The sequence below is a fragment of the Archocentrus centrarchus genome, chromosome 15 (assembly GCF_007364275.1).
Source record: "Archocentrus centrarchus isolate MPI-CPG fArcCen1 chromosome 15, fArcCen1, whole genome shotgun sequence".
NCBI classification, from domain to species: domain Eukaryota; kingdom Metazoa; phylum Chordata; class Actinopteri; order Cichliformes; family Cichlidae; genus Archocentrus; species Archocentrus centrarchus.
In genome coordinates, this window is record NC_044360.1 from 19,412,523 (window position 1) to 19,429,723 (window position 17,201).

At 41.0% G+C, this 17,201-nt stretch overlaps 1 protein-coding gene across 3 annotated transcripts in view; it reads right to left on the reverse strand.

The window, feature by feature from the left end:
* The window catches only part of dst (dystonin), a 104,477-nt gene that overhangs the window by 50,400 nt on the left and 36,876 nt on the right, over nucleotides 1–17,201 (reverse strand). For 2 of the 3 annotated variants that reach the window (XM_030747585.1, XM_030747586.1), the window contains 28 exons: nucleotides 15,293–15,459; nucleotides 15,071–15,183; nucleotides 14,857–14,963; nucleotides 14,653–14,772; nucleotides 14,362–14,457; nucleotides 14,140–14,267; nucleotides 12,598–12,691; nucleotides 12,347–12,501; nucleotides 11,798–12,266; nucleotides 11,579–11,707; nucleotides 11,410–11,487; nucleotides 11,147–11,308; nucleotides 10,794–10,898; nucleotides 10,498–10,593; nucleotides 10,288–10,413; nucleotides 10,030–10,182; nucleotides 9,786–9,940; nucleotides 9,550–9,676; nucleotides 9,190–9,373; nucleotides 8,542–8,699; nucleotides 8,278–8,456; nucleotides 8,041–8,179; nucleotides 7,764–7,957; nucleotides 7,488–7,650; nucleotides 7,318–7,401; nucleotides 6,978–7,085; nucleotides 6,776–6,874; nucleotides 247–393 (listed from right to left, as the gene is read on the reverse strand). In XM_030747585.1, the coding sequence (XP_030603445.1) occupies nucleotides 247–393; nucleotides 6,776–6,874; nucleotides 6,978–7,085; nucleotides 7,318–7,401; nucleotides 7,488–7,650; nucleotides 7,764–7,957; nucleotides 8,041–8,179; nucleotides 8,278–8,456; nucleotides 8,542–8,699; nucleotides 9,190–9,373; nucleotides 9,550–9,676; nucleotides 9,786–9,940; nucleotides 10,030–10,182; nucleotides 10,288–10,413; nucleotides 10,498–10,593; nucleotides 10,794–10,898; nucleotides 11,147–11,308; nucleotides 11,410–11,487; nucleotides 11,579–11,707; nucleotides 11,798–12,266; nucleotides 12,347–12,501; nucleotides 12,598–12,691; nucleotides 14,140–14,267; nucleotides 14,362–14,457; nucleotides 14,653–14,772; nucleotides 14,857–14,963; nucleotides 15,071–15,183; nucleotides 15,293–15,459 (4,035 nt within the window). Of the gene's footprint in view, nucleotides 1–246; nucleotides 394–6,775; nucleotides 6,875–6,977; nucleotides 7,086–7,317; nucleotides 7,402–7,487; nucleotides 7,651–7,763; nucleotides 7,958–8,040; nucleotides 8,180–8,277; nucleotides 8,457–8,541; nucleotides 8,700–9,189; nucleotides 9,374–9,549; nucleotides 9,677–9,785; nucleotides 9,941–10,029; nucleotides 10,183–10,287; nucleotides 10,414–10,497; nucleotides 10,594–10,793; nucleotides 10,899–11,146; nucleotides 11,309–11,409; nucleotides 11,488–11,578; nucleotides 11,708–11,797; nucleotides 12,267–12,346; nucleotides 12,502–12,597; nucleotides 12,692–12,792; nucleotides 13,038–14,139; nucleotides 14,268–14,361; nucleotides 14,458–14,652; nucleotides 14,773–14,856; nucleotides 14,964–15,070; nucleotides 15,184–15,292; nucleotides 15,460–17,201 lie in introns of those variants that run through there. The other variant, XM_030747587.1, reaches the window with a different exon arrangement.

Sequence of the window (17,201 nt, forward strand, 5' to 3'; positions counted from 1 at the left end):
AATAATTGCAACCACTACCATCACAACATATATGGATAAAAAAAATCAGGAAGTAGACATTGTGTTTTATTAGAAATCAAATACTGGGACAGCAAAGGGCTGTGAGACCATTATAATTAGAAAAGTCTTCTTTGTCATACCCCCCCACCCAAAAAAACAAAAAAAACAAAACCGTCATAGACAAACAAATGTCAGCATTAAAAAACCCAAAAAACAGGACACACCAAAAACATACGCGTTATTTACCTGGGGCTTATTAGAAGCATCTGTGTTGGCATTACTATCTTTCAGAGCATCCCCATTATTGCTCATGGTCTGTTTCACATTGGACATCCACTGCAATAGTTTGTTAACTTTATCACCATGCTCTCTCTTCTCCTCATCAACAGATCTCTAGAATTAAAATAGATGGGCTTTTAGCAAGATTGTTAACTTTGTGACAAAAATGAACCAAAAAAAAAAAGAGAGGGAGGATCACCGTCAAAATGCATTTATAAACAGGTTAAAATCATGGGTACCAGCTGCATCATATTAAAATGTGGACAAAAAAAAAATTTTAAAAAGTGAAGTTAAGGTAAAATCACAGCCACAACAAAACACGAGAATATTCTGGATAACCATGTATCGAGAAACAGTTTTGGTCAGAGCTGAAGAAGAATCACCAGCATTGAAATAAAACTACATTTAACCAGTTTAGTAATGTGAGGCTTCATTGACAAAAACACAATAGGCATCTTTGTTTATCAAATGGTCAATGATAACAAGAAAAGATTCAGACTTTAGTGCATGCAAACCAAAGCATGCTATTATATCTCCAGTCACCCCCCCAGAGGCCCATTCTGAAATAACTGACATTTTTATTTATATGCCCAAACATAATGAAATGTTGATTTTGGTCCAAAACCATGAGCTTTTGTTGCTTCCAGTAACCTTAACCCAGTGTGGCAGTCGTACACGCTTCTTTCAAGAGCCTCTTTGAATGTAATTCTTCTCTTGGTCTTTGGACAGGTGAGGCTTTTAGTGTGGAATTTCTCATCTCTGAGCACAGTGGCAGTAACTTTGTCAACAAGGCCACTCTGAATGACTTCTTCGAGTGAGATTCTGTCACGGGTGTCAGGTTTTATCAATCCTCCAGTCAGAAGCTGGAATTCAATGCAGCGGAAACCGGCATCTTTTGAGAGAAGACTTTCCTGAACAGCCTGGGAAATAGACAAAGTCTTTGCAGTTTTCGGATGAATAAAGCCATTGAAAGCTTGCTCAAACTGTAGGAGCTGCTGACTCAATGCTTCATCCAAAAGACCTTTTTTGAGGGCCACGGTGAGGGTAACTCTGTCTCCAGAGGAGGGGTCACAAATACCTCCAGTGCAGGCCTGGGCTTCTAACAGTCGTAAAGCAGTAGCTCTATCAGTAAAGCCCTGTTGAAAACCCTGAAGAACCGAAAGCCTTTTCTTCTGAGTGACATCCCAAAGCCCAGCAATGGGGCTGTTAACATCTTCCACAACAACCATTCTTGAAAATATGATGTCTGCGATCTCAAAGATACTAAGAAGACCTATGCGATAGCTTTCAAGCTCTGATGATTCAAGAAATCTCTGACTTAGGGCAGACTCCAGACAAAGCTGTCGGCCACTTTTGACATCAGTAATGATGTGAAGTGGGTTTCCAGTGAGGTCAGATGTGGACATTTCCTGCCAGTCAGTCTCCTGCTGTGACAGAAACAGATATGTCTTCTTATCGATGTGTTTCCCCTTGAATGCTTCATACGCTGACATCTCAGTGCCACAGCTGCTGTTGACAACTGACACCCTATGAGAACTCGCAGGAGATGTGCTTGTTAGGTGCCTCTCACCAAATGGGAAGAGAAACATGCCACCACTGATGTCATACAAACATGCCTTCAGTATTTCAGAGTAGTATGCTTTATGTCCAGTGTCAGGGTTGTGATAACCTTTGGGGTTACTGACTGGATCATAGAGACTCTGTAGAGTCTCCTTGTTCAAAAGACCCTCATCAACAGCAATGTGAACTGGCACCCTGACCCCGGTCACTGGGTTTACCAGTCCTCCAGTAGCAACCTGGACCTCAAGGATCTTCTTGCCTTTGTATCTATCGAAAATCCTTTCCTCCATTGCCTGAAACACAGACAGTTTTTTGCCTTTATAGATGTAGCCAGTAATAGCTTTCTCAGCCTCTATGAGCTTGTCTTTCAGGTTTGCATCTATAATACCCCTCTCCAATGCCTCAGCAACTGGGTGTGTTTGTCCGGTGGCCAGATCCGTAAGGCTTCCTGTTGAAGCCTGAGCCTCGAGAAACTCAAGGGCATATGTCTTTGCTAGGAAGCCCTTTTCAGCAGCTTCTAAGAAGGATATCTTTTTCTTGCTCGACTCCACATAAATTCCAGCAATAGCCGCCGGTTTGCCAATGTACTGAGCCAGCAACGGTTGTGCCTGTTCCTCTTCAGCCAAGAGCCTAATTCTGACCACATTTTGAATACTTGTACCTCCTTTGAGGTCTGGGAGCTTTTGGGGAGTAGAATATGTCACATTCAGTTGTCCATCGTGGTCTCTCGTACTCTTCTCTGGTGTGTTCAGAGCCTCACAAGTTGGCTTAATTTGATATGTTGTCTTGCTGATATTGGTTTCGTGTAGCTGTTTGCCTGTTAGTCCCAACAGTGCCATGTATCCCTGTGCTGTCACAGAGCTGGGGAAATCAGCGTTAACATGGCTTATGTAAGCCACACTTTCTATGTCTTTCTTTAGGAAAGTGGGAGAGCTGTCCGATATTGCCTTTGTTGTTGAATTCTGTTGAAGACTTTGACTGTGAATGATCTCCCTCTTATCTTGTCTGACGTGTTTAATTCCTTCAAGAGTGTTTTCGTTCTCCATTGTTGCTATCTGTATGTGTGACATTGGAAGAACCTTTAAGTTTATACAGCTGCAATTATTGATCTCTACTAACAGAAAAACAAGCAACCACAAGTATACTGCATTTTAAAAATACTGTATCTGTTAATAAATGTGCTATTATGCTCCAGTGATGCAGAATTAGCCTCATGCATACCTGTGAGGACTCTTTCATTGTCAGAATATGTTCCTCCTTGTTGCTTTTTGCATCTTGATTTGAAGGTGCCATTATCTGCATTATATTAGCATCTGCCTTCATCGAGTCAGCCTTGTTGTCTTTCAGATACTGAAAACTGCTTTCAGCCACCTCTAGTCGGAGTGTCACAAGCTTCTCCTGAAGACTTTTAACTTCTTTGATTTTCAGCCCTATTTGTTCCCGCAGAGATCTCGCCTCATTTTCTTTCACTGTGAGCTTCCACTCGCTGTCTTTCAATAGCTGTTGAAACTTTGTCCATTCACTTGTTTGCTCATTGCAAAGGCTTTGCATAGCACTCATTCTTGACTTGAGTTTGATTTTATCATCCTCAAGTTGGACTATTTGCAGTTTCGCTTTTGACAAGTCTTGCTCGAGCTCCGTCCTCTCCTGCTGCAGTTTGTCCATTCTGAGCTGCAGCTGTCGGTCCGCTTCTTGCTTTAAATCTGCCGTGCTCTGATTGGCTGCTTTTATCTGCTTTGCATCGTGTTTGAAATACTTATTAAGCATCTCTGCTAATTCTGCACTGTGCATGTTGGATTTCTCACTTTCATTTGTGATTTCAGACTGCAGTAAAAGGATTTTTTGCTCTATTTCAGTCTTCACTTGCAACAACTGCCTCTCATAGCCCTGTCTCTGGAGTTCCAGTTTACTTTTTAACTCTTCCAGCATTTTCTTGCACTTATCCAGCTGTTCTTCCATCTGCTGGGACCTCAGCTGAAGCGAGGCATTCTCTTTTTGCTTTCGCTCGGCTTCCGTTTGGGCACGCTGCAGATCTTCTTTCAGCATTTTGACTTCAGATCCCAATAAAATGGTTTTCTCTAGTGCCTCGGCTTTCTCCCTCTTTAGAAGTGCATTCTCATTTTGTAGGTTTGATCTGGATTTCTCAGCACTGGACATCATTTCTTTGATTGTTACTTTATTTTTCTGAAGCTCAGCCTCTAGCTGCATTAGTTTGGATTCTTTGACTTTTTTCTCTCGGACCTCTTTAGCTAACTCGTCTTTTGTTCTTTGTAGAGAAGAGCTTAACTCTGAAAGTTTAACATTCAGGTTCTCGACTTTCCTTTCTGTTTCTCTCTTCTCACTCTGAAGAGAGAACATTTCCTGCTTTAAGTTTTCTGTCATTTTATCTGCGCTGCTGGTCAGTCCTTTAAAACTGTGCTTTTGTTTGAAAAGCTCGTCTTCTAAAGCCTTGACCTTATTGAGATGCTTTTGACTCTCAGCAGATTCATTTTGCACTTGTGCATTTTTTGTATTTAGCATCACTTTCAAATCATTGATTTCAGCTTTCTGCATGTGGACCTTTTGATTTGCTAAATTCTTCTCAGCAAACACTGTCGTGAGTTCTGATTTCAGAGAGGTTATTTCTTTCTCATAGCTGGCAATGCTTGAATTGAGAGTTTTGATTTTCTGCTGCAGTTCGGCCATTTTCTTTACCTCCTCACTGTAATCTTGCAGTTTAATTTGAAGCTCGTGGACGCTTTGGGATTTCTTATTTAGCTCCTCCTCAATAATTCTGACCTGTGATTTGGTGGCTTCAACCTGAGACTTAAAGATCTTAATTTGCTGATCCTTGCTGTCAATTTCCATAGTTGCCTGATCCAGTTTAGCTCTTATGTTCTTCAGGTTTTCTTCCATCTCCAAACTGATCTGTTTCATCTCATCTACTTTTGCCTGCCACTGAGAAGCAACTAATTCACTTTTTTGAAGTTCTGTTTCCAGATATTTACATTTGCCCTCCAACGCCTGCTCAGATTTTTTTATTAGGTTAATTTCTTCCTTTGCTGTTTGAAGCTGCTGTTTCCAGCTCTCGAGCTCTCTCTTTAAAGACTTGATCTTCTGTTCTGAAAGCGATCTCTCTTTTTCCACTGATTCCATTTGGATCTGAAGACCTTGAATATTGCTGTCACATGAGACATTCATCCTTGTCAGCTCACTGCATTTAAACTTCAGCTGATCTATTATTGCCTGTTTGGAAGCCAATTCCTCTTCTAAGTTATTAATCTTGTAACTATTTTCCTGCTCATTGGAGCTTTTTTTCTGTAGCTCTCCATGGGCGATGCTCAACTGCTCTTTAAGGCCTTCTATTTCAGTGCTGTGAAAAAAAGCATTATGTTCCAGTGAGGATTTTGCTCTTTTGAGAGATCTGATTTCATCTTGAAGTTCATTGATGGATTTTTTCATGTTCTGTGTTTCCTGCTGGAGATCCTCAGATTTCTGCCTCATGTTAATCCTCTCAGCTTCCAAGTCCATCTGAAGTTTCTTCAGTCTGTTATTGCTGTCATCCAACAGCTTTTTATAACTTTGTGCTTTCTCTTCAGCCATGTCTGCTTTTTTCTGGACCAGGACTAGTTCCTCTAATTTCTGCTGCAGAAAATCCACCATCATGCTGTCATTTTCTCTGACTGCAGACAGCCTCAGCTCACAGTCGCCCGCTGACTGGCTGTCAAATGCCAAAGGCTGCGGAGCCAGAGCACTGCTTTTAGCATGGACTCGACTTTGCAGTTCCTCCTCAGTGCCAAAGTCTACTTCCTGCACATCCATTTTTCTCTGAAGTCTGTGGCTTTGTGTCTTAAGAGCTTGGCCATCTTTTGTATCTTTCAAGAAATCATCTAGCTTCTCCTGATTCAAAGACTCTGACTGCTCAATTAACATTTTTGCGTGCTTCAGTTCCTGCTCAATCGCTGCTTTGTCTTTAACCGCTATCTCTAATTTAGCACGATACTGATTCAGGTCATGCTCAAGCTGGGATTTCTGAAAATTTAGATCACCAATTGTCTTCTGCTGTGTTTCTATTTCTCCTTCAAACTTTTCCAACTGTTCTTGCCTTTCAGCAAGCAAAGCGTCCTGCTCCCAGACCCGCTGCTTAAGTTGACTAATCTCTACATCCCCTGTAGCTCGTTGGAGCTCCACGCTTTCTGTCCACTTTGCATTCTCAGCTCTTTCAAAAGCTTTTCTCTTCTATAATGCAGAAAAGAAAAACAAGTCATCCACTGTAGACACTGTAAATTAGCTGCATTAACAATAAAGCAATCTCTCCAGGAATTTGCAATTTTAACAATGCATGTTATATATATAAAAAGAAGAGACAATCATGCTATAAATGGCTAAAAACTGCAGACTTGCATCTATGTTTTAGGTTAGATTTGAATCTGATATTTAATTTCTAATGCTATTTCAACAAATAGGTTGCATATGTTATTACAAAGCATCATAATTAATACACAGATTCTTGGAGAGACTTTTCTTATACATGCTCTGTAAAAGCTACTGCTGGAGATTTTTTTTAAAAAAGCTTTCTACTCCCAGCAAGTCAACATCCCCAGCAAGGAGTTACTGTCCCTGCAGGCATGCACTGCTTTTCTGCAGTTCCTTTGCTTCTTTTGCACAAAGAAGCAAACTGTCTTCACGATAAGCTGTCCATCTGGGATAAAAGTCTTGGAGTGGGTAAAGAAGTCAAGGCAGACAAGTGGTGGAAATGCTGTGATGTACTAAAACAAGCTGATGCAAAAGAGAAGAGCACCCGGGAAGCATGCCCATGTGCGACGACAAAGCTAAACTGGCATTAGAACAGCAGAAGACAAATAGCAGACAAATACCCTGAAAAAGTTGGAAAAGTGCTACATGAATCCGTGTAAATGTAGAAAGCCAAGTGCGTATTAAAATATGAAGAGCTCACCTCCTCATCCTCAGTTCTCTTCAGTGTTTCGCTGGCAAACTTCACATACTGTGTCATCAGAGTCACCAGAGCAGTGTAGCGGGTTCGGAGATCCATAAACTTTATGAAATTAAACAAACACAACCACGTTTATCATTGAGCATGTACTGCTGTTCATACAGACCTCGATTCTTCTGCTGACAAAGCTAAAATAGAGTTTCACCTCTTGCTGAATGGCGTCAGAGGAGCTCTGCATTCTCCGTTTCTTGAGAGGAGATTTGTGTTGGGAGTCGACCATCGCTCTGAACGTCATCAGCTGAAGTTCATAATCCTGAAAAAAGAATGTCAGATGAAATCCATTTTTTTTCTCTCTATTTTTAGTTAGCTTACTGCTCAATCTTCTTTAAACAAAAATCAACTAAATTTGACTAATGGTTGCACAAAAATTCACAAAAATGCAAACACTACAGAGCTGATGTTTTACTGTTTATATATCTGAACTATAAAGTGAGGAGTTAAACAAAATTTACAATAAAAATGGCATTCATAATAAATGGTTTTACCTTAACAGCAGATGAGTACTGCTCTGAGTACTTTTGACACTCATCTATACTGCTCTGTTTCTGCTCAATTTCAGCAACAAGGATCTGAAAAACACACATTTTAATAAACTGTGTATATATATTTTTTTCTTTTTTTTTCTTTACTGTGAATAATTTCAGTATTGTCCTACTTTCTGTTTGTTTAACAGCTCAGCCAGTGCCTTGCTATCTTCAGGTTTGTGTTCTTGGGCCTTCAGCTGTGCTGCTTCCATTTCTCTAACCCATTCATCGAGGCTACTATAGGAGTCTCTGTAGTGCTTCAGAGATTTGCTGATGCCATCCAGCTCCCGCAGCCTGAAAATTGATTGGATCGCCTTAGTGAGCAATACATACACTGACTATATATATTTCTGCAAACAGCTGCTTTGATTGATTAAATTCAAAATAAATAAACAGAAAGGGCAAACCTGCTATCAATCTGGGAGTGGATGTTCTGCCACCGCTCGCTTAACTGATCTGCCTTTTCTTTGTGCCAGTCGAGGTCAAAGTCGCGCTCGTTGTGCGCTTTAAACATGCGGTCGCTGATGACGCGCGCTTTCTGCAGCTCATCCTCCATGTCGTGGAACACCTCCTGTCTTTCATCGATCTCTGTCCGCCATTGCTGTATTCAGAAGCAGGAATGATTACCATGAGGTAAAAAGAATGGGTGTGTTGGTGAAATGCTGAATAGAGATGGTGTAATACCTTCAGTGTAGAAATGACACTTTCAATGGATTTGAGATCAGGGTTCATGGCATCTTCTTCGTACAGTTTGGATTCATAGGCCTTAACCAGGGCCTCTGCACTCTGACTGTGCTTCACCACTAAACTCACAGTTTTTAATCTGCAAAAGGAAGAAACACCTCTTCAGTTCTAATAATTTTTTTCTATTACACACATATGTAAATTAATTACCTAATAACAATCAAGGGAGATTCTTACTTGTCCATATATATGGAAGACATTGAGTATACTTGGCTCATGCTCTGAATGAGAACTGTGAGCTCAGACGAAAGCGTTGCCGCAGACGGAGAACCCGCGGCCTGTCTGAGGAACACCTCGCACTTCTCCTTCATGGCATCCAGGTCGTCCTTCAACTTATTCAGCTCTGCCATCTTTCTCTGCAAGAACAGATGGGGGAATGATTTTAAAATGACAGCAACAGCGAAGTTCTGGATTATCTTAAATGGGTTCTGTGATGTGTACCTCATGCTCTGTGATACGCTGCAGACTCTGCTCCAAATCATCTCTTTCCAGTGGTGTGCGGATTTGCCTGATGAGGCGTTCTTCATGGGCTTCCAGATGCATTCGGAAGTTACGTATTTCAGAGATGTAATGATTGTACACTGACTCCTCGTGTTCTTCTGTTTAACAGAAGAGAAAATTATACAAATGTTTCAAACAGTGACGTTTAATTGCATTTTTTCTTTTTAAAACTAATATAAAGGTTTGCTTTATTTTGAAAATTGACTACTTGATAGATAATACATGATAAAGTGAAAGGACCTTAAACCCACACATACTGCATTTTAAACCAACAGCCTCTAGGTGGCGCCCTTATTATGCTATAAATTCAAGTAAGATCTGATGCAATGCAGCTGAATCCATTGCACTTTGTTACTGCTGAGATGAACACGGAAACAAATTGATAAAATTGCTTTATGAGTATTAAGAAAAGACAAAAACCTTTTTAAAAAACACACTATATGTGTATACTCATATACTCAAAATTCCAACAGGTATTAGCTTAAGGTTTAAAAGGCTTAAGAGCCATGTGTTTCCCTTACTGTGTTTTGTACAATACACACAAGCAGCTTGTTGTTAGGGAGAAGGGGAAGGGGATTTGAGCCTTGCCTCTCTCTGCGGATCTGAGCAGTTCCTGGTAGTACTCCTTACAGGCCGTCACATCTCTCTCGAGCTGTGCGCAGTCGGCCACTGTGAACACCTCTGACTCCTCACTGTCTTCCAGGAACTCATCAAAGTGGGACTGCAGGTTGCTCAAGACCTGCTGATGCTCACCTGGCAGCATGGTCTTTATCTGCAGTGACGAGAGCAAAAAAAACAATTGGAAACAGCACAAACCTGCATTTTCCTTAGAATGATCATCATCAAATCTGAGCCCGATTATCACAAATGATTATCACTGGGTGTTGAAAAGCTTAACTGACACCAGTCTGAAAAAAAAAGAAAGAAAGCGAAATAAAGCCAACATACTGAAGCCACATTCCAGTTGCGGATGGCTCGAATGTCAGTCATTAGGTAATGCCAAGACACCACACTCTTCATGTTGATGTGGGAGTGGTGCCACAGTGCCAGGACGTTCTGGTATAACTGCTCAGTTCTGCATAAACAAGAGTTATTACTATTATGTTAGTGACATGTACATTTGTACATTAACTTTACTCTGAGAGCAGTGTGGGAAACTTAATCTTAGCATCCTAGCATCTCACCTTGAAGCCATATCAACAGCCTCTTTGTTGGGTGGAGGCACAGTGAAGCAAACCGAGGGAACCATCGCCTCATTACCTGCTGGGTTGATGATTTTCCACTTAGCCCGGTGAGAGTTATTGGCCAGTACACACTCATCATCTTTATAAATGGTGATCTGAAAGAGTTGTGACAAAAGCACCACACTGGTTTACTATAAAATTTTGATATAAACCAAGAATAAATATGCTGCTTTAATAACAATACCTCTATCTGCCGATAATCGCAGATTGCTTTAACAGGGATGGAAGATCTCACTGAATTTTCAGGGTTCCTGGGCTTGAGCTGCACAATATTTTTAGCCCTGCCCACTAACCCAGCTACAGTGCTGCGGTACTGAAGAAGCTGCTCTTTCTCATCCTAAGGACACAAAAACCCACAAAAAAAAAAAAAGCGTTTTCTTTATTTTTATTTGTAACTACCTCCAAACACACAGACACACTTCATATCTTTCTGTCATTTTACCATGGACTCCTGAATGAGATCCTCTAGTCTGTGCAGGCTACTTGTTCGATCGCAGCTGTATTTTCTTTGAATAGAATCCTGCAAGTTTTTAAGGTAATCCATGGACTCTTTGGCATCACTGAAAAACTGCACAGGTGGGAAAAGAGGGTTGAATTAGATGTGACAAACACTTTGGTGCATTTGCTGAAGCAGTCCCGGGCAGCAACTCACCTCAAAATAAACAGCATTCTCCTTGAGATGTTGTTCTACACACGAGCAGAGCTGTAAAATCCAGCTCCACTGTGTCTGCATTGCAGCTTTGTATGCCTTGAAAAAAAAAAAACCCCACATGATTAAAAAAAAAACAAAACAAAACAATATCTTGGTATCATAGCTGGAAAATTACAAGCTGAATCAGGACTTTATAATCTTTTAATAGCTGTGAGAGATGAATACAGGGTGGAGACACTGCCGCTAGTCCAAAATTTGGAATCTTAATTGTCATATTGAGAACACAAAGGGCTTACTTCAATAGTTAGCCTGGCTGGGTGATTCTTAAGCATAAGGCGCTCTGCCTTGTCCTGCACAGACTTGATGGCTTCCTCCTTTTCATCCAGCTCCCTCATCAGGTCCTGCATTAAGACATTAAGCTGAGTATCACTGGCATTCTGCCATGGCATGAAACCAATTACTTTATCATCTCACAAAAATCTCATATCCTGTGCTACAGATTCTAAGTATAAATTTCAATATTGTTTTACTGAATAAATGCAGCTACAATAAAACCAAAACTTTACAGCCAAAAGAAGTTTGAGAAAGACATCATTGTTACTCTGTGTGCACGGAGGATTTTTACCAGCTTCAAGAAGCAAAGACTTACAGCATGGTAGTCTCTTTTCTTGGAGATATTAATGTTGCGATCACTCCAATCAAAGGCGACCTCCTCTTCCTCCTTCTCGTTCAGCCAGATGAGCTCTTGAGTTGCCTGTGACACAAAGTCATGCAAGCTCTCCAGGTGGCTTTGCCGCTCTCTGGAACAGATCTGAAAGAGACAAGCATTCACAGACGAGTCAGACAACAACAATTATTTTTCGGGAAGCAATTTATAAATTAGGAGTATTAAGTTAAAAGAAAATCTCTCACCAAGAGACGTTCGTACTGCTTTTCCAGTTTGTTCAGTTTGTCTGAATAGCTTAGCTTTAAGGGTATTGTCATCTGAATCTGAGGAAATAAAAATGTTTGTTTTTTTCTGCAGAGACTAACACAGCTCACGAACATTTATGCAACTGCAGAATTGCAGAAACAGGCTTACTTCACTTAGTTTGGCTTCTTTGAGACTCATTTGGAATTCTTCAATCACTCTGTGTACATTTTTGTGGTTATCTAAATGCATTTTCACACTTGGCATATCAGATCCCCACTCTGAACGCTCCAGCTCCATCTTTAAAACAAAAAAAAGGCAAATATTCAGCGTCTCATTTGAGGTGTTTTAAATTAAAGCCACGCTATGTTATAAATCAGAGATGCTCACCTGCATCTCTTCGACCCAATTCAGAAGGTCCTGAACAAATTTCATGTTGACCTCTTCTTCTGTCAAGCTGGGGTCTGCCAGTGAGGATTTCAGTAAGGGCTTCCGGATCTGCATGTTTTTCAAGTGCCTGAGGCTACCTGGGTCCATGCCACCACCGCTCCCTATGAAGCTCTGGACTGATGCAGGCTGCAGACTGGGGGTCAAGGCAGGAGTCAAGGATGGGGTGAGGCACGGCGTAAGGCTCGAGGTGAAGGTGGACCCAGGGGTACCTACTACCCCTGGGGTGAGTGCAGGAGTAAGGGCTGGTGTCAGGTTAGTGTTAATGGTCTGGGAGAAGCCAGAGTTCAGACTCTGTGTGATGCCTGAGATCATCATTTTGGTTTGCTCTGTTGTCAGGGTGCGGCCTTTGCTGTACACAGAGGAGCATTCGGCTCTCAGGACTAGAAGATCATCCCGGAGTTTTGACACCCTGCACAGAGGGGGACAACAATATGAGATTTTTCTTTAATGCGTGATGAAATTTCAGTGTGTTGTTTATGCGATTTCTACCTTTGGACAAGTTGATCTGCAAATGGGAATTTCCCATCCAGAAGAATCTGGATGTCCACTACTTGCTGTCTGAGAATATTCTCACACTCCAACAGGTAGCCAGCAATCTCAGCTTCATTAAGGAACTGAATACCAGACTCGAGTCGTTTTGCATCCTTAAAAGAGAGAGAGAGAAAAAAAAAAGACACATAACTCACTGCTATTTTATCACAACTTGCACGAGCGTCAAACTGAGAGCACACAACACTTACAGACTGCAGGGCTGTCCTTGCCAGTGCAAGCTTGTCCTCGCCGTTAACGCAGTCCCGCTGAACCCTATTGGCAATCTGCTGTAACATTTCAAGCCTTAAAAAAAAGGATGAAAAAGTTATTTTACTTGTTATCACTTAAATAAAATCAAAATAGCTTTAAAAAAAAAAAAAGTCAAGCTGTCACAGTGAGCTCACCTGGATCCATAGGCAATGTTGTTATTGAGAAACACTGAGCTGTTAATTTGTAAAGGCTCAGTGTAGATGGTGTCACCCGACCCATAGCTGCCGAAGCTGCTGTTGCTCCCACTTAAATAAGCCATTTTACTTTATATTACAAAACAACTACTGCTTTCCCCAGCCACTCAGACGATCACCGTTTCCCCTCCTAACCATCCCTCGAAGGATCTCGGTCTCAGTCTAACCGCGATAGCTGGATGAAAGCATTCGCACACCTAACTGAGAGAACTGTTTTCAACTTGCACGTATTTATAGTGTCACAGCCAGGTGAGGAGCGTGTACAAACTCCCACCCTGAAATACTATGCCGCCCTCAGGGAATAAAAATTAAACAGCAGGTTGAGACACGGTGATTACTTCTGTAATCGCTGTTTCTGCCAGTTTTCACCACACCCAGAATTAATGCTGTAAATATGATGTGTTTATAGACCACGAAGGAAGGAATGGATATGTAAAGTTGTCTAAACTATCACTGACAGGGAATTTCAAAAGATGACGTGATTTTCCATAGAAATGTGAGCTCCGCTCCACTGCAAGCAAACAACAGATGGAGCTCAAATATTTGAAAGACTTGCCCAAAGGAAACCAGTCGCTGCGTAATCTCTCCCAAAATGTGTCGGTTCGTACAGCACTTTCACATGAACACACTCATTTACGTTGATTACATTTGCAAATTTCTGCCACAAAGGGCTCGATGAGTCGTGATTTTTGTCAGTGAACTGCAGAACGTTACACTTTTACCACGCAAGATTTGTTTGTTTGCTGCCGACTTTGCGCTTCATTATTCAAGCGGAATAAACTCATCCTCATTATGTAAAGCATTCACACTGGCTGTAAATCTGTGCTCAATATGTTCATGTAAGCTACATCTTAGAGCACAACAGGTGAGTTAGGGGATTTCTACTTGAAATCCGTAACTCACACTCTGACATGCTACACTGATCATGAGTGCTTGGTTTCATTGAAGACATTAGCAGGCTTGCAACATGATACTGGAGCACTCTGCCCACACTAGCCTCAGAAAATGTTTTGCTGAATCACTTAGCATGTTTGCTCATTTATGCCTACGCTTTTTTAGAAAAGCAGCTTATTAGCCACGGTTTGATTTCTGTGTATGGCCTTAAATAGACACAGTTGGTCATATTAAATACCCACTACATTGACTTATATGTCTCCAGATTAACAGTGTTAATTTCTGCTGCCCAATAAAACTATGAAGTCATAAATAAATGAGTTTATAGAGACTATAAAGACAAGAGTTTTAATCACATTACAATGGGGCAGGTCAGAAAAAGTGCATACATACCTTTCCACCTCTGGCCTCAGGCTCTTCTCTCTTTCCAGCATGGCAACAATTAGTTTACCCCATTCCTTCTCCACATCATTCGGATGATGACCCGGGGGTAGATGAAGACGTCCAAACTCAATCCACATCTGTCAACGACAACGCCAGCACAGACTTATTATCGCTGCAGCGTGTAAGACCACAAATACGGAAATTTGGAATTGAGATCATGCATTTGTGTACCTCAAGCATTTTGTAGAGATTTTTGATTCTTGTTTTCTCGTTTTCTTTTTGCGGGATTTCATGTTCTTTGAATTGTAGATACTGTGTATAAAGTGCCTGTAAAACAAAACCGAGATTATATTAAGAACTGATTTTTGCACGTTTCTACACCAGGAGAAACATGTCTAAGCATTTTTCTGCACTCCCTACATAAAAATCTATAATGAGTAAATGGATGCTGGTGTTCTCGCACATCATTAGTATCATTTACCTTTCGGACAATATACCCATCATCCTATTGTGGTACTATACCTTGAGCTCCACAGGGTTATTGGGGAATGATCTATCTGACATTATGGCCACATTGTGTTTGATCCACTGGCTGAGGTATTTGATCATATTCTGGTACTCCACCCATTTGATATCAACATCCTGTTTATCAGAGGAAACAAGATCGTCTTAGCACTTTCACATTGACTGCGTGGAGTCGCTTGTGAACAAAAATCATTAACTTACATTAGGACTAATTCCTTCAACGCCGTCGGGTACTTTGGGGAAGGCATCATACAGCGTTGAGACGTACGTGATGACTGACTTTTCATCAGGAGACTGCACGTCAACATCTGATGAGGAATGTACAAACCCAAATGTCAAAAATTACAGCAAACGAGCCCAAGCTGTACTCTGAGAATCATTTCTCATTGTTTAAATGCATGTATGTGACTCTTACCCTCGGGGTCCAGTAGTCTGGCCACCCCAAGCTGTTCAGCCACACAAAATGCGTTCTCTAAATTTGATCGGTTGGTCTGTGTTGACACCCGGCTCATGTCCACCAGGTCTGGTCTGTAATAGAAAGAGATAGAAAAAGAAAAGGGGACTTATAAGGTACATATCATGATGGGGGAACCTAAAAGTATGAAAAGAAACTCACACTGTATGTGTGTTATAGTACCTGTATTTATGAATGAGGGCATTAAATAGCCTCCCATCCCTCCAGGAGGTTGTGAAATTTTCACATCGCACACCTACATAGCCCTCTGTCATCTGCTTGGACCAGAGCAGCAGTCTCTCCTTGGCTGTCATGTCCTCGGACTCTCCTGTCACGTGGATCTCCGAGATCTGCCAAAAAGCCAAAGACGAAACGCTGTCAAAATGAACTGATATGACTTCCACGCCTAAAGGTTCAAAAACATAAAATCAGACCCATAAACTTGTGATTCACTACTGTGTGATGTTAAAACTTCACCTTCACTGATTTGCTTGTTTTATAATGTGAGGAGAAAGGTAACTGTGGTAACAAAAATGACTGTTGAATTGACACCTGTGTGCCTGACATAAAACACACAGACACTGTGAGGATATTCGAGTGAGTAAGGAAATAGTTTTAAGTGATTTAATATGAGATTGGCTGCTTGGTCATCTGGCTCACTGACAGCTCTGTACACATGAAAAATGTCAGTAGCACATCTGCAATGTGACATGGGAGTTGTGCAATCAATTACACAACATTTTTTATAGCACACTATACAGTATCAGTATGTTATAATGATCTAAAACAAACACTGCCACTTCACAGCCTCATTTTATAACCGTGTATACAGTGGAGGAAATAATCATTTGATCCCCCAGTGAATTTAATTTTATGGAGAGAGACTAAATATCAACCAAAAGTCCAGAAAAAAACAAACACATTACATAAAAGTTATAAAATGACTTGCATGTCATTGACTGAAACAAGTATTTAATCCCCAAGCAAAACATGGCTCAGTACTTGCTGGAGAAACCCTTGATGGCAAACACAGTGGTAAGAGGTTTCTTGTAGCTGGTCACCAGGTTTGCACACAACTCAGAAGGGATCTCCCTCCACAGATTTTCTATCCCTGTCCAGCCCTGTCCGTTGGCCCCTTAGAGCAGTGAAGTTGTGATGTGCCCTTAGCAGTAAAACAGCTCCAAAGCGTATTGTTTCCACCTCCATGCTTGGATGGTGTTCTTTGTTCTTTAGATGTTCACAGGTAAACTTAAGCTGGGTCAGTACATGTGCCTTCATGTGCACAGGGACCAAGATTTTTTTTATCCATTAGTTCAAGCAGTCCACAAAGTCAAGGTCAGCAGATCATCTGCAAGCTGCTTTACAACCCAGCTCCACCTTCCATAGTGTGACTCAATCTCATATGTGTTGTCTGTTCTGTGCTGGGATCTTGCTGCCGCTGTCTCCACCTGTGGCTTTCCGTGTATGCACATGAAAGAGAATTGAGTTCCCAGGACAGAGCCATGCAACCAAATAGAAATGACTGCAGATGGAAATACCAATCTCCAACTTGACTATAATGCTGACTTAATTATGATTGTGGTGGTAAATCAAACTTCTCGAACAGGCCATAAAATGGACAAGCCAGGGTAACTGCTGTTTAATTAAAAGTGCACTTATTATAGGTGTCAAAGAGCTGAACCTGATTTACTTCACTAATTTAACTGAATGCCTTCATTTGACTGTGGTTTCAATACCACAATACACAACACAACACACTGCAAGGGTAAAAGAGATTTAATAAGACACAATCTTGGTGGAACAGATTTTAGCCTCCATAACCTACTGTAGCCACATAATATGTGAAAATACAAATAAATATTTTCACTTTTATTACTCCAAATTTGCACCTAAATCCGACTAACTATTTTTCTGATATAGTTTACAAAATATTTTTCTAAACAAATGAAAGAAAAATTGCACAAAAACCTTCCGATGTGATTGTCCAAAGATTTGCAAAAAGGTTTGCAGTTACACATCTGTTTCTCGTTACACACAGTATGTCAGTAGCAACAAGTTATATCTGCTAGCAAAAATTAAATGTGAAAGCACA